The 17,319-nt window shown below is 34.5% G+C and overlaps 1 protein-coding gene across 1 annotated transcript; it reads left to right on the top strand.

The window, feature by feature from the left end:
* Window positions 1–9,979: 9,979 nt before the first annotated feature.
* On the top strand, window positions 9,980–14,170 carry LOC132190737 (uncharacterized). The gene is made up of 5 exons (XM_088511922.1): window positions 9,980–10,358; window positions 10,566–11,067; window positions 12,875–13,076; window positions 13,199–13,687; window positions 13,766–14,170. The coding sequence occupies exons 1-5, from the start codon at window positions 9,980–9,982 to the stop codon at window positions 14,168–14,170; spliced, it is 1,977 nt and encodes a 658-aa protein (XP_088368048.1).
* The last annotated feature ends 3,149 nt before the right edge of the window (window positions 14,171–17,319 follow it).

Raw genomic sequence — 17,319 nt, 5'->3', positions numbered from 1 at the left:
CTCTCTCCCTCTCTTCTTTTCTCTTTTCTCCATTTTCGTTACTCCCCCCCCCTCCCCCCCCCTTTTCTTACTCTCTCTCTCTTCTTTCCTTCATTTTCAAAAACTCAAACCCAAAAAATCAAAAACCAAATAAAAAAATCAACCTGAAAAATCAAAAACCCAAACGTGAAACTCAACAAATTTTCAAAAACCCAAAAAATCTTCTTATCTTCTTATCTCTTCTTCTTCTCTTTTCCTCCTTTTTTTTTTTTTTTTTTTTTTGGTGCAGATATGCTTCTCTTCTCCTTTTATTTTTCTTCTTCTTCTTCCTCTTCTTTTTCTTCTTTTTCTTCTTCCCTCTAGAGGGAGCTGACCGGCTGCAGAGAGAAGCTAGGGAGATTGAGAGAGGAGAGAGAGAGCTGAGTTTGAAAATGAGAGAAAAATGACCAAAGAAGTTGAATATATAAAAGAATTATAAAGGGAAAAGAAGAGGGAAAGAAGATAGGAAAAAGAGGGAAAAAGTTAAAAATCCCGCTTTTTTTTTTAGTGACGTGCCAACATTTAACACGTCAGAAATTTCTGACGTGCTAGTTTTAACACGTTAGAAAAAGTTTTTTTTTCCTATATTACTGCATTGAGAATAAAAGAATTTTTGAGCATAAATAATTTTTGACGTGCTGGTTTTATCTGACGTGCTAAAACTTGCACGTCAGAAATAAACCAGATTTAAAAAAATAAAAATAAAAATAAAAAATAAAAATAAATTTGAAACAGAAATAATTTTTGACGTGCTGGGTTTTGCACGTCAAAAATTTCTGACGTGCCAAAACCCAGCACGTCAGAAACTATATATATATATATTCAACACAGAAAATAAACCAGATTAAAAAAAAAGAAAAAAAAAAAAAAAGAAAAAAAAAAAAAAAGAAAAGAAATTTTGAAACAAAAATAATCGTCAGAAATTTCTGATGTGCCAAAACCCAGCACATCAGAAACTCTCTCTCTCTCTCTCTCTCTCTCTCTATATATATATATATATATATATATTATAACCATTCATAATTATAATACCTAATTATAATTATCATTCTAATAACAACAAAATATCATCACCCCACCTTTGTTAGCTAACTGTCTAATCTAACCACTTTTCCTGGCATACATTAATATATAGCATGATTATGTTTAATTAGTGTACATTAATTAATTATATAATATACATGTGATATTAATTGGCATGCATGTGATATATATATACATATACATATATACCAAGTAATTTATACTAATTAATATGATAAACTTAATTTTTCTATCCAATCAAAATTAATTTGGGGAAAGTCCACATAACCCCTTCAAACTACCACTCAATTGACAATGTCCTCCCCAAACATTCAATTGTGACAATGTCCCCCCCAAACTATCAAAAATTGTCAATGTTCTCTCCAATGACGAAATTACCCTTAGTAAAATTAAAAAAAAAAAAAAAAAAAAAAACACTAAAACTTCTAGAAAAAACCTAAAACTAACTAAAAAAAAAAAATCAAAAGGTTGGCCAATTTTTTTTTTTTTTTTTAAATCAATTTTATAAGAAAACAATTTAAAAAATTTCAATTTTTTTTTTTTATAAAAATTGAAAATTTTCGTTTTTTTTTTTTAAATTTTTTATTTTTGTTTTATAATTTTATTTAAATAAAAATTTACGTTTAATAAAATCTCATTTTTTTCTTTTTAAAACTAAATAAAAAAAATAGTTTTTTTTAAAATAAAAATTTCCGTTTTTTTTTTAAAAAAAAAAATTAAATTTTTTTTTGTTTTAAAAAAATTGTTTTTCTAAAAAATATTATTTTTAAATTAAATTTTTTCGTTTTTTTAAAAAAATCAATTTTTTTTGAATTTATAGGGGTATTTTTGTCTTGTTGAGAAGTCTATATGGGCATTTTTGTCTTATTGCTTGTTTTTTTGGGGGGAGGGGGGGGGAGGGACATTGACAATGTTTTGGTAATTTGGAGGGGGCATTGTCACAATTGAAAGTTTGGGGGGACATTATCAATTGGGTGGTAGTTTGAGGAGAGTACCTGGACTTTACCCAATTAATTTTTTATGCCAATTAAAATTAATTGTTTTTTAATACATATTTTTTATATCAATTATTTCCTAATTACAATAAAATGTTAATTTTTTTTTTGACGTGTTGGTTAGACACGTCAAAATGTTTTGACGTTTTAACTACAACACGTCAAAATATTTTTGACGTGCCACACATGGTACGTCAAAAACATATAATATAATATTTAATTATATTATATAATTTAAAATATAATAAATTATATTTATTTTAATTTTATTAAGATTATATATTAAATTATATTTGTATTAAAATTATATTTACTCTATCATATAATTTATTCTATTATATCATTTTTTTTTCTTCTTATATGTCCACATTATATATCCATAGAAGTATACAACACAATTACAATTAATTAGAGAATAAATAAATTAATATTCTAGATGTATAGATAATTAGATGTATTCACTCACCGACCACATATTTTGTGTTGGCCGAGTTCATGTGAGGTTTGCGAGTCTTATAAAATAAATGTATTCAGTATGTTTTATATATTTTTAAAAAATTAATATGGCTATCATATTAATATTACTATATATATATATATATATATATATATATATAATATCATGTTCAAATTAATATTAATGAAATGGTTGAATTAGATGCATGCATGTGATAATTATATTAATTGGTATACAGTATATAAAATGATTATACATGTGATATTAATTGGCATGCATGTGATATATATATATACGTATACATATATACCAAGTAATTTATACTAATTAATATGATAAACTTAATTTTCCTATCCAATCAAATTTAATTTTTTATGCCAATTAAAATTAATTGTTTTTTAATACATATTTTTTATATCAATTATTACCTAATTATTTACAAATGTTAATTTTTTGTTTTTTTTTTTACGTGCTGATTAGACACGTTAAAATGTTTTGACGTGTTAGGATGACACGTCAAAAACTTTTGATGTGTCAAAAAGGCACGTCAAAAACTTTTGACGTGTGAAAATGCAGCACGTCAATAATATTTTTTTTGACATGTCTACTTAGACATGTCAAAAGTTTTCGACGTGGTAAACATGAATTACTGTTTGCCACGTTAGAAAACATCAATTTTTTTATAGTGACAACTAAGTTCTTACACGTAGATAGGGCTGTTAAGTGAGCGAAGCGTCTCGCGAGCAAGCTCGGGCTCGGCTCGCATAAGATCGACTCGTGCTCGACTCGAATATTATATGAAGCACTTCGTGAACACAAATCCTAGCTCGAATATTAAACGAAACAAGCTCGGCTCGACTCGGCTAACTCGTGAGCAGCTCGTGAGCTCGGCTCGTATAAGGCTCGCCTCGCTTATTAAGCTCGGCTCGTATATTTTTTATTAAGTAACAAATAACAATATATAATCAACATTACTCATTTACTCAATAATAACAAATATATTATATACCTTTGTTTTTTTTTTTGTTATTTATGTATATGTGTGTATATATATTATATATATAATATATGTATATATTAATATAAAAACATATAAGAAATATATATATATATATATATATATATATATATATATATATATGATATTGTCATTAATCATTTTATCATATGATATAATCATATAGTACAACCGCACAAGTTATTGTGTCATTTAATACAAATATTATAATTAGATAGTTTATACTTTGGAAATTGGAATCGTATATATCACATAATCATTAATCATTATATAATCATATGGTATATCTGCATAAGTTATTGTGTTATTTAATCAATACATTATAATTATATACTTTATTCTTATAAAACATATATGATGTATCACATGATCTTAGATCTAAGATAATATTAATATTAATTGTGAGATAATATGATCATAAAATTTAAGTATGAGTATACGACCATTAGATCATATGAATTTATTACTTAGAGTTTGAGTATTTCGGTTTTCTTGCTTCTGTTTTGTAATAAGGCTTGGCCACTCGATCTGCCTACTTGGATGTGAACTGAAGTACTGAACTTTGATCTAGATCTTTTAGGTCGTAGATGTGAATTTTAGTCCAAACCTTCGAGTTGTGGACATGAACTTCATCCTGGCTTTTGGGTTGAAGAGGAATTTGCGCTACCTATGCATTGGATTAAGTCTGTCTTATGTTTGTTTAATGTTCTTTAACATTTTAGTTGATTTTGTATGGATGATTGTGATGTTGGGATTAATCTATTATATTTGTTTAATGTTCTTTAGCATTTTAGTTGATTTTGTTAGTTTTAATTATAAGGTTGACATTAATCTAATATGTTTGTTTAATATTCTTTAGTATTTTAAGGTGCAAATTATTCTGGATGATTTTTATAATCTAATACATCTAAATTACAAAAAAAAAAAAAAAAAAAAAAAAAAAACAAAGTCGAGCTCGAGCTCGAGCCTGGCTCGAGATCGAGCAAAATAGTCGAGCTCGAGCTCGAGCTCGAGCAGGGTACATAGCCTGTCGAGCCGAGCTCGAGCAGCATAGTCGGGCTCGAGTCGAGCTCGAGCTCGAGCTCGAGCCTGACTCCAAAATAAACGAGCCGAGCCTGGACAGCCAAAGCTCGCCCAAGCTCGGCTCGTTTACAGCCCTACACGTAGACGGTAGACCCCCAACAAAGAATCAGAGCATCAGCGATCTCAAGGGGACTTTCTACGTGGGTAGATCAGAACCGTCCGCGTGGCAGGACTTTCTACTCGGAGTCATAGCGTGTTGGGATTTTCTTGCCCTGCGGCCGCCCCTATTAAATTCCTGCCCAGTCCCAAAGTCTTTTCCCAAAGCGGCCCCTTGGTTGGAGAGCGGTGGCCAACACTTGCGCACGTGTGGTTTTCAAGTGTGTGGCCAGCTGTGCCGTGGTTGACACGTGAGTTTGGCTTTGCTGCACAAGTTTGACACATGTTAGAAAATGGGAAGGAAGTGACATGGTTGAGTACTAATGTAGGGAGGAGCATCTTGGCGAAGAAATCATTGGCATTCATGAAAATGCATGGGCATGTGTATCTGTGCATAAGCTGGGTGCGTGAACGTGGAAAGGAAACAAAAGGTGGGCAATGAAGTGATCAGTGCACGTGGGGGGCAACGCCTACTGCCTACAGGCTAACACCAGCAAAAAAGAGTTTTTGTGTGGGTTTTGCTTGAATAAAAAAGCACAAGAGGACGCAGGAAAACAAAGCTTCGTTTGGCAAGGGAAGGTCCAGCACTGTAGCTGGAACGGTACTGTTCCAGCTACAGTGCTGGCTGACACAGAACTGACTTTTTTAGATTAAATTTTTTTTTTTTTTTTTTTTAAGCAAAATAAAAAAAAAAAAAAAAAAAAAAAAAAGAGGAAAACGCTGGGGTGGCTGGAGCCACCCCCTGGCCGATCTGGGGGTGGTCGAACCACCCCCGTGGCCAAGGGGGTGGTCCGGCCACCCCCTTGGCCCCAAAAAAAAAAAAAAAAAAAAGGATCGGTGCATTTGGGGGTGGCCGGAGCACCCCCAAGGGGCTGGGGGTGGTTTCGGCCACCCCATACCGGCCGTATGGGGTGGCCGAAACCACCCCCAGCCCCTTGGGGGTGCTCCGGCCACCCCCAAATGCACCGATCCTTTTTTTTTTTTTTTTTTTTTTGGGGCCAAGGAGGTGGCCGGACCACCCCCTTGGCCACGGGGGTGGTTCGACCACCCCCAGATCGGCCAGGGGGTGGCTCCAGCCACCCCCTTGGCCAAAAATGGGGTGGTCCGGCCACCCCATTTTGGCCAAGGGGTGGCTGGAACCACCCCATCTCTTCCCCTCTGTTTTCTTCTTTTTTTTTTTTTTTTTTTTTTAATATTTTGCTTAAAAAAAAAAAAAAAAAAAACGAAAAAGCTGCCAAATGTCAGCCCCGCACTGTAGCTGGAACAGTGCCGTTCCAGCTACAGGGCGGGGCTTTCCTTTGCCAAACGAAGCTCAAGGCTCGAGAACAATAACATGGCTGCAGAATCTGAGAAAGAACTTGGTCGGGGGGCTAGCCCCAGGCGCACTGCTAACGTATACGTCCTAGGATTCTTACACGTACGTGTATTTTATTTTATTTTTTATTTTTTATGAGGTGCGGTGATTATTATTCCCCAGTCATACAGAAAGAGATAAGATTGGTCGCTTCCGTTGGGCTGGGTTCGGCGTGTTGAAAACTAAACAAATCAAAACGTGATAGTTTTTTTTTTAAAAAAAAATGATAGAAATTATGACTGTATTTGGCAAGGGCCGAACCAAATGTAAAAATTCAATTTGTTTTTTTTTTTAAATTAATTTTAATATTTTTATTTTTTACATCGCATCAATAATTTTTTATTATTATTTAAATAAAAAAATTACTACAAAATATTTTTTTTTTTTATAAAAAAAATCATTATTATTATTATTATTATTATTATTATTATTATTTTTTTTTCATTTCATTGCCAAACACAACCATTGATTTCTCCAAAAGTCAAAAGAGGTCATAATCTTAAAGTTATGTTTATCCAAAATCTTGATCAACCCAAAGTTCCAATTTGATTAGTCGTAGATTCCGAGATTCAAATAATCCTGTGTACGTTTGATTCCTACTCCAAATTAATGGAGAGGGGGCCATCTTAGTCGCACCCCGTATTGATTGGGTTATTGCTAGCTACTACATGGGCACGGCCTATTCTTTCAACTTCGACTACTACACAACTTTTTAAACTTTAATGAAAACAACTAGAAACATCAAATTATTATTTGATTTTTTTTTTTTTAAAAATAATAATTGAAAAAATAAAGAAAAAAAAGGTTACAAGGTGACCTAACTGTTTGTCACCTTGTGATTTTTTTTTTTTAATAATAAAATTTTAAATTTTATAAAAAAAAAGTCAAGTTTTAATGGCTATTTTATTACCTTTAATGTTTAAAAACGGACGAATGTGATACTTTGCATCAAATTAAAAATTTAAAGGATAAAATTAAAAGTTTTTAAAATTAAAGAATTTTCTCAAATACGTAAAAGTTTGTAAGTCTAGAGTTAAGGTTCTCCAAGGTTTTTTCTATGAGGTAGGTCAAAATAGATTGCATACCATTTCAAATATGATAAATGTTATTTGAGAAATAATAATAATAATAATTTAGGGGTGTCAAAAATTACCAGGAAACCGGAACCGGAACCGAGAAACCGAAGACCCGGTTCCGGTACCCGGTTTTTACCGAGAATATCGGAACCGGGTTTATATATATAATTTTTTTTACGCTTAGGTTTAGGTCTCTAGTTCTCACTTCTCCCCTAAGTCCCCTAATGTTTGTGAACTATTTTTATTGTGAGTGTATTTCTTTGGTTGGTAGATTATTTAAATACTTGTTTTATTTTTTATTTTTTTGGATTCTGAATTGTTGTAGTAAGGAAGTATTTATTTCTTGTGCATGTTGGTTTGTTTACATACTTGTTTTTACTTTTTATTGTTTTAATGTTTTATTTATGTACCTAATTTAAAATGATTTTTAGGGTATTTAAAAAAAATTGAATTTTTATTTTTTTTAGGATTTTTGGGCTTTTTTAGGTTATTTTTTAATTATTTCAAACAATCACAACAAAACCTCTTTAATTTAAACAAAAAGACTACTATTTTTTTTTTTTAAAATGAGCTAACTTATGGAAAAAAAAAAAAAAAAAAAGGGCTTATTTTAGGCCCAATACCTAAAATAAGCCAAAAAAACTAATTTTCTTCAAAAATTGGTTACCGAACCGGGTAAAACGGAACCGGCCGGTTAACCGGAGTTCCGGTTCTGGTTTCCCAAAATCGAGAATCGGGATACCCCGATTTCGATTATGATTTTGGCCAAAAACCGAAAAACCGGACCGAATTTACACTCCTGAGAAATATCATGTGTTTTCCTTATATATATTCTTTTGTTCTTTTAAGTGAATATTATTTTTTTTACTATAACATTCTTATTCAAAGCAAGGGTGCGGCGATAAATTTCTATCGTCACGACAATTCTTTTAACATGAGTGGATAATTCATATTCCTCGTGTCAGTAGGTCCCAGAGTGTGGTCATCACATCTTGTGGGTTATGTGGAACGTCAGAGATTTAAATTTTAATGCAGAGCCCAAATTTAATCCGACTGACACGACACGATGCAAGTGGACTGGACTGACGCACACGTAACCATCGCAGATCTCAGGTGGGCCCATATCTTTCTGTTTTTTTAGATAGGTCCGGCGATTATTCGTTCAAGTTTGGCAAAACCTTTTATAGATTATTTATTGTTCATGTTACTCTTTTCGGAAATAATATAAAAATTTACCCGATTTAAAATTAACTTTATAGGGTATTAAAATAAACATAGAAATCCTCGAGATATGTCCAAAAAATAAATAAAAAACAAAATTTTCCTTCAACCTAATAATGACATGTGAGAAATATGATTTTTTAATAACTCGTAAAATGCACGTATTTTTTTAATAAAATGTTTTTCAAGTTTGTCTCTACTATTAAAAAGTCATTTACAAGGTTGGAGAAAATTATTCTAATCCTAATTTGGAGAAAAATTCTATAAAAAAAATAAAAATAAAAAATAGTCTCTACAGTCAAATTTTGTTAACTGACTTAATCTATTATAATAGCATGAAATGTTAGAACCAATAAATTTGTGACATATATTATAAGATATGTAGCACTTCTCAAATATCAATATAAAAATCCCTTAACACTCCCATAAATCTTACACCCCAACCCCTCCCCCCCAAACTTTAAAACAAAACAAAACAAAATCAATATGCTAATTCAGTCCCTCAAAATAATTATATGAAACGGGTCTCTTACAATAATATAATTCATGAAACAAAAAAGTTTGTGGGATTTTTAAGCTCAAAAGCTCATGGGCGGGTGGATTAGGATCTCTAACAATATATATATATATATATATATATATAAAATAATAGATTCTTAAATTACGTAATTTATGTTGTTTATATATTAAAAATGTGGCATGTTATTAAGGTAATTAAAAAGAATTTTCCTCCAAAAATGTTTCCTCTTCACTTTTGTAGAGATACTTTTTCTTCATAAAATCAGAAAATAATTTTATAACATAGAGAATAAGAACTTGATAAAAATATACTTAATTTTCAATTGAAATATATCATATGTTTAATATTTAGCATTTCCCAAGAGTTTCAATATCTAAAAAAACCAAAAATACGTTTCAAGAAAAAATAAATTCCATAAGGAACCCCAAAAGTCCAAAAGACATAAATTTATATAAAAATGACATCTCAAAACTAACTCTTTCGGCGGAAAGCTAGCCGGATCCGGTCTAATGTGAATCTGATATCACCTACGGGCTACCGCCCATATATTGATTTGGCATTCAAACGTTAATACACAAACAATGTCCTCTTACCCTCCGGCAGGCAGCAAAAAGTTTGAAATAAATACATTTTTTTCATTGGCTGATCGAAACTGCTTGCTCTATTTGCACAAGTACTGTCTTGAAAAATGAAATGGATTGAAACTATAGCAGATTTGATTAATGTGAGATAAAAATAAAAATATTTTGTATGAAATGGTAAAAAAGTTTGTTCTGTAGTGAATTTTTTATTTGAATAATAATAGAAATTGAGTGATAAGATATAAAAATAAGAATATTAACATTAATTTGGAGAGAAATAATTGAGTTAAGTCCTTGACAAACACATCCTTTCAATTATTACCAGTTTACCACTCTAGATGTACGGCGGCACCGCCTGAAAAAAAAAAAATATATTATATGTCCCATTTGTCGTTTATTTAAATACTTACCAGATCCGTCTCTTCTTTCCTTGCAACGCATTTCTTCTTCTTCTTCTTCTTCAAATATTTCAATCGCTTTTTTCTTTTATTTATTTCTTATTTACCTTCTTAGAACATGGAATGGGAGAAACCCATTTTGGATTTCGAGCAACTCATGTCGAGAGAGGTTGTTTCTGCTGAAAAAGTCAACAAAAACAACAGCAAAGCATGTGCCAGCTGGAGCACCGATGCCGCAAACAGACCAAGGACTGCTCTACCATCCGACGACCGTTGCCGTCGCTCCGAATCCTACAGGACACTGGAAATGGGTGTGCCATGGAACTACTCCCCGGAGGAAAAACTAGCTTGGGTGCGCTCTCAAATCATTGGCGGCGATGCAGAAATCGATTCTCCTTTCGGGAAAAGAAGACTCACTTATGCTGATCACACCGCCTCCGGCCGGTCTCTTCTATATATAGAAAATTACGTCACCGACAACGTTCTTCCCTTTTATGGTAAGTCCTTTACAATCTCACTCTCCCTAATTAATCAAATTCTTTTTTACCCAAAAACATAATATTCAACTCTCAACGTTCAACTACTTCATTCATGTTTGACTTAAATTCTTGCCTACTACTATAAATGTTAAAGATAATGAGTGATTTTCAAGCATTATCAATTTTTTTTATTCAACTTTTGAATACCCAACTCTGCATACATAGGAAACACTCACACTTGCGACAATTACGTGGGGCATCGGACCACAAAATTGGTGCACGAAGCAACCAAGTACATCAAGAAATGCTTGGGTGGTGGCCATGATGATGCCCTCCTGTTCTGCGGCTCTGGCACGACTGCAGCTATTAAAAGGCTTCAAGAAGTAATGGGTATTGCCGTGCCATCAATTTTGAGAGACAGGGTACTAAAATGTCTCGGTAAGGAGGAAAGGTGGGTGGTTTTTGTTGGGCCTTATGAGCACCACTCAAACCTTCTTTCATGGCGGCAAAGCTTGGGTCAAGTAGTAGAGATTGGTTTGGATAATGACGGTTTGATAGACATGGAGGCTCTACAACTGCAACTTGAATCGTATAAACACGCCAACAGGCCTATTTTGGGTTCCTTTTCGGCTTGTAGCAACGTCACTGGAATTTATTCGCATACACGAGCAATTGCTACACTTCTTCACCAATATGGAGGTTTTGCATGCTTTGATTTTGCAGCAAGGTACAAATAGACATAAGGAGCCATGATATCTTACGTACACGTCATTCTTTTAATTATCTTTTAACAATTTTTTTTTTTTATTTGAAAATTCAATCAATTATGTTGGGGTTATCTCATATTGGTTGTGGAAAGGGCTAGTGATTACTTTATAAGTGTGAGAAAAACCTCACCTCTTGAACTAGCTTTTGGGGTTAAGATAGGCTCAAGACCACCTAACACTGGTATCAGAGCCCAGGTTTACCAACAAATCTCAGCTCAACAATCCACAGGAAAAACGGGTTGTCGCTGCTCCAACCCAAGGCCTGATGTGTGAGGGGAAAATTATTGAGATTATCCCACATCGGTTATGGAAGGGGCTAGTGGTCACTTTATAAGTATGAGGGAAAGCCTTATCCCATGAGCTAGCTTTTGAGGTTGAGAGAGGCCCAAGACCACCTAACACTGGTATCAAAGCCCAGGTTTACCAACAAGTCTCGGCCCAACAGTTTAAGGGAGAAACGAGTTGTCGTTGCTCCGACCTAGAGCCCGATGTGTGGGTTATCCCACATTAGTTGTGGAAGGTGTTGGTAGTTACTTTATTAGTGTGAGGAAAAGCCTTATCTCTTGAGGTAACTTTTAGGGTTGAGAAAGGCCTAAGACCACCTAATACTGGTATCAGAGCCCAAGTTTACCAACAAATCTCGGCCCGACAGTACAAGAGAAACGGGTTGTCGTTGCTCTGACCTCGAACCTAATGTGTGAGGGGGAGATTGTTGGGGTTATCCCACATCGGTTGTGGAGGGGGCCGGTTGTCACTTTATAAGTGTGAGGAAAAGTCTTACCTTTTGAGCTAACTTTTGGGGTTGAGATAGGCCCAAGACCACTCAACACTCTCTACATCGATTGTGGAAGGGGCTGGTGGTTACTTTATAAGTGTGAGGGAAAGTCTCACCTCTTGAGCTAGCTTTTGGGGTTGACATAGGCTCAAGACCACCCAACAAGTGGTATTAAAGCTCAGGTTCGAGAAATCAAATTGACAGCAAATATGACGAGTACCAAGTTTGAAGTTGAGAAGTTTAATGGGAAGAACAATTTCTCTCTTTGGTAGAGAAGAATGAAGGATTTACTAATTCAGCAAGGAGTTCATAATGTGGGCTGCTGTTTGAAGGGCAGCAGAGTAGTGTGCCGCACCTCTTGTATTTTCTTCTTGGTTTCATGAGTTAGAGACAAGAGAAAAAATAAAGGAGAGAAGACAAAGAGTGCTGATTGTTTTCTTCTTGATTTTGAAGGTGCCAAAATATGAGAGAAAAATAAAGGGTGCTACTACGGGAGAGAAAAAGAAATAGAGAGACCAACTACCATCGTATCCTAGCAAAAGAAGAAGAGTTTGTATTCCTGTCTTTTGTTTTCTCATTTGAGAATAATCTCTATTGTGTGATAGTGAGATTTGGGTGTATTGGAGTTTTGGGTCTGAGTGATTTTCTCTCTATTATATTTTTGTACTCCATCTTTCATAGTGAATTTCTTTGTGATCGCCTCCGCCAATGGACGTACCTCACATTGAGAGAACCACTTAAATCTTGGTGTTTGTGTGTGATTGTTCTTGCATTATTTAACCATAATTGTGATTGTGTGTTTTTTGCACAACAACTTATCCATTAAATTTGTAGGCTCACGTGGGTTCCGTACAAATTTAATGATAAATTTACCCAAATGAAAGATAATTGAAAGAAATGATTTTTATAATTTCAAGTTTACATTCGTAATTGAATCAAGGTGCTAGTGCATTTAATTACTTGGCTTGAAATTTTAATGTGTTTATAATTAGCGGTCCTTACGTGGAGATTGACATGAGGTCCGGAGAGATGGATGGCTATGATGCCATTTTCCTTAGCCCACATAAGTTTCTCGGTGGCCCTGGATCCCCTGGCATTCTTCTGATGAGTAATGCCCTTTATCTCCTAAAATCTTTTCCACCGTCAACTTGTGGAGGAGGAACTGTTAATTATGTCAACGGCTTTAATGAAAAGGTAAATTGATCCTCTTGTTTGGATAATTCTGTTGACTTGTCTGCTGGACCCAATTGCCTGAAAAGTTCCAAGCAGCATGTTTATCACATGTACGTTAATCTACCATGCTTCGTCAATTGCAGGAAACATTATATGTGGATGACATTGAAGAAAGGGAAAACGGTGGCACGCCACAAATAATCCAAACAGTTAGAGCAGCATTGGCTTTCTGGGTAAAGGAATACGTTGGCTACCAAGTGATTGAAAAACAAGAGCAAGCCTACATACGAAGAGCGCTTCAGAGGCTTCCCCCAAACAAGAACATCTGCATTTTAGGAAATACAACCACGAAACGACAAGCCATATTGTCTTTCCTCATTTATAGTACAACCAATTCCACCTTGTCTGGCCTCAAAAACAATAGCAGAGAGATAAGGGATGCGCTTAACATGTGGGGAGAGAGTGGGAACAAGAGAGATAAGCCTCTTCATGGACCATTGGTTGCATCACTCTTGAACGACTTGTTTGGCATCCAGGCTCGAGGTGGGTGCGCTTGTGCTGGACCCTATGGTCACATCCTGCTTAATGTCGATGGCGCCCATTCACTTGCCCTCAGAGCTACTATTTTAGAGGTAATTCCTGCATGCATGCCTTGAGACTATGAAAATTATCATGCGGAAAATCACAATGATTTTCTTACCTTTTTATAGGGCTACGTTGGAGCAAAACCCGGATGGACTAGAATCAGCTTTCCCTACTACATGTCAGAGGAGGAGTTTGAGTTTATTTTAGCTGCACTGGAATTTCTAGCTATTTATGGGCAACGATTCCTTCCTCTGTACTACTTCAATTTGAGAACAGGAAGCTGGACTTTTAAGAAAAAGGCACTTAAGGAGCTACTGATCAGGAAAGAAAATAATTACAATGTTCACGTCTTAAACTTAGAAGATTGCAATTCTAAAGCGTCTGACGACGATGAACAAAGAAATAAGATATGTAAACATAGAAACTATTTAGAAACGGCGAAGCACATTGCCAGTTTGCTTCCCAAGTTCCCTTCTCAGCCTAGACTTCAGGAGGATATGGATACCAACCTTCTTCAATTCAGAGTCTAGTTTAATTAATTCCAATTGTTGTTGTTGTTGTTGTTGTTTTGTTTTGTTTTTTTTTTTTTTTTTTTCATCTTCTTTTTGGTGGCCTTTTTTAAATTTTACTGCAAACTTATCATCTTCTCTTCCTAAGAGCAACTCTAACAGAATAGGTAAAAGAGCAATATTAGTTATATTTAATTATTATTGCTCCTTTTTCCGCTCCAACAAATTAGCTTCAAAAGAGTTAAACTAACCTTTTCGCTACAGTAATAGCAATTTCTTGTTATTTACTCTAGTACAATGTTCATATTTTTTTAAAAAAATTTTCCTCTCTTCTCTCTCCCTCTCCCTCTCCCTCCCCCTCTCTCTCTTCCTCTTCCTCACCGAGGCATTCTTAGTTTTCTGGACAAACCCATCCAACAACCCATCTTCTCATATTTCTTTCTAATATCAAATCATTCTTCTTCACTTACACCCCATGAGACTGACTCAATTCCTCAAGATCAAGCTTTTGATTTTCTCTTGTTTGTTGCAGTAGCTTTCAATTCCATATGGTTTGCGAGTAAGACAGTTGTCCATTACAGAGAAAGCACCCAAGCCATGAATTTCCCAGCATGAGCACCAAAACTAACAAAATATATGAAATCCAGCTCCTAACTTCATATTAACCACATTTTAAATCATCCGAAATTCAAACAAAAAATTTCCCAACATGAGCACCAAGCCCACCGTCGTAGTAGGTGTTCAGATCCACCATAGGCCGATCGTATCAAATCCTTTTTTCTTCTAGTATCAAATCCTTCTTCTGGTAGCGTTATTTAAGCTCCAAAAATTAAAGTTTTCTTGGGTTGTGGTGGTGTGGAGGGAGAGAGAGGAGTGGGAAGAGATAATTGCAGAGGTTGGCCACGGGGGTTTGGGTTAAGTCGGAGGGAGAGAAAGAGTGTGTGAGAGAGAGAGAAAAGTGAAAAAAATAAATAAATAAAAAAGATTAAATAATAATATTTAAAGAAAAGTAGAGATTGAAGTAAAGAATATGTTGGAGCTTATATAGAAAAATGAGTCGGTAAAATAAAGAATAGTGCTTTTTCACTAGGTAAAATATGTGCTGGAGATGGTCTAATACTACTTCTATATACAAAACTAACACCAAATGTCATAAAAAACTATTAAGAAAAAAAAAAAAGAAAAAAAGAAAGAAAGAAAGGAGACATATATATATAAAAGAAACCGACTTAGTAAATACTATGGCCAAGAAAGTACTGAATACTGGGAATCTTGGTCCGTAGCATGCTAGCATCCCTTTCCGGGATCAGGATCCCAAGCAATAGTTGGAGAATTGCCCATTAATTTTTTTTTGAAATTCTGGTCATTGAATCTCATCCAAGGGTCTACAAGCCGCCACATGTCCCAATAATTAAACAATAATATTTTGTTATTTAAATTGTAAAAATAAAATATAAAAAAAAATAAAAAAAAATATGGGGTGACCGGCCACCCTAGCTGAGCCCTGGGGGTGTGCAGGAACAACCCCCAAGGACTAGTTGGGGGTGGTCGAACCACCACCTGGGGCCCTGGGGGTGGCTCTGACCACCCCCAACCGGCCCTTAGCGGTGGCTGGAGCCACCCCCATGACTCAGCTGGGGTGGCCGACCACCCCAATTTTTTATTATTTATTTTATTTTATTTTTACAATTTAAATAATAAAATATTATTTTTTTAATTAGTGGGACACGTAACGGCTTATAGACCTTTGATGATATTCAATGACCAGGATTTCAAAAAAAAATGATGGGCAATTCCCCAGCTATTGCTGGGGATTCCAATCCCCTTTTCGGAGTTAAACTCCATCTTCAATGGGATTGAAGTATAACAATATCTATGATCCTATTGTCTCAGACTTTGTGACAACTTATGTCCCATATGCTCTTTTTGGTAAAAGGCATTATTTTTTTTCTCTTGTAATTTTTTGCAGTAAAAATTGATTGACGTCAAAAAAAAGGTAAGAATGTTTGATATGAAAGAGTTAAAAAAAAAAAAAAAATTGCTTTGTAGTTATTATTATTATTTATTTGAATAGGGCAAATGCTACACTTTTCAATTTTTATTTATTTATTTTTTCAAAAGTTAGTTTCCAAATAATGTGTCATCATCATATGAGATTTATTATTTTAAGAAATGTGTCACTAATTCATGAGATGGTAATTGGTAACACAGCATCTGTGAATCAACTTTTTAATTTTTTAATTTTTTAGAAATGTAACATTCTTCTTTGAGATAGTAATAAAAAGTAAAGGTAAATATATTATAAGTCTCTAAGTCAATACGCCAAAACTGTAAAATGCCTAAGTTGATTTTTTCAAATTTTTACTTGGTCTATCGAAACTACAATAAAATTCATACCATTAGATTTTTCCCCAAAGGGTTAACGTGCGTCAGTTTCATTGAAATGCACCGTTTTGCCACGTTAGTATATTAATTTTTTATTAATTAAATTTAAAAATTAAATCTAAAATATAAACAAAAAAAAAAATTTGAAGGGGTGGCCAGGGGTGGGGCTACTACCCTTAGCCACCCCCAACCGCTATGGGGTGGCTTCTAAGTGGTTTAGGGTGGCTGGACCACCCCCATTGGGCGATAGGGTGGCTTCGACCACCCCAGACCAATCGTAGGCCACCTCTAACCACCCATGGGTGACCGTGAGCCAAGGCCACCTCAAACCACCCATGGGGTGGTTGCGAGCTACCCCATAGGTGTTGGGGGGTGGCAGCCCCTGCCGCCCCATAGCTGGCCACCCCTTCAAATAAATTTTTTTTTTTTTAAAATTTATTTAATAAAAATTTAATATGCTAATGTGGAAAAATGGTGCGTTTCAATGAGATTGACACCCGTTAACCCTTTGGGAAAAAATCTAACGAAATTGATTTTATTCTAGTTTCGATTGACCAATGGAGTTAAAAATAAAAAAAGAAATAAAAAAAAGGGGGAAAAGTTCACATAACCCCCTCAAGTTACCACTCAATTGACAGTGTCCCTCCTAAACTTTCAACTGTAACAATGTCCCTCTCAAACTATCAAAAATTGTCAATGTTCCCCCAAATGACGAAACTAGCCTTAATAAATTAAAAACAAAAGAACACTAAAACTTCTAGAAAAAACCTAAAACTAAAAAAAAA

This window comes from Corylus avellana, chromosome 11 (genome assembly GCF_965113065.1).
Source record: "Corylus avellana chromosome 11, dhCorAvel1.hap1.2, whole genome shotgun sequence".
NCBI classification, from domain to species: Eukaryota; Viridiplantae; Streptophyta; class Magnoliopsida; order Fagales; family Betulaceae; genus Corylus; species Corylus avellana.
This window is presented reverse-complemented; position numbering and strand designations above follow the sequence as displayed.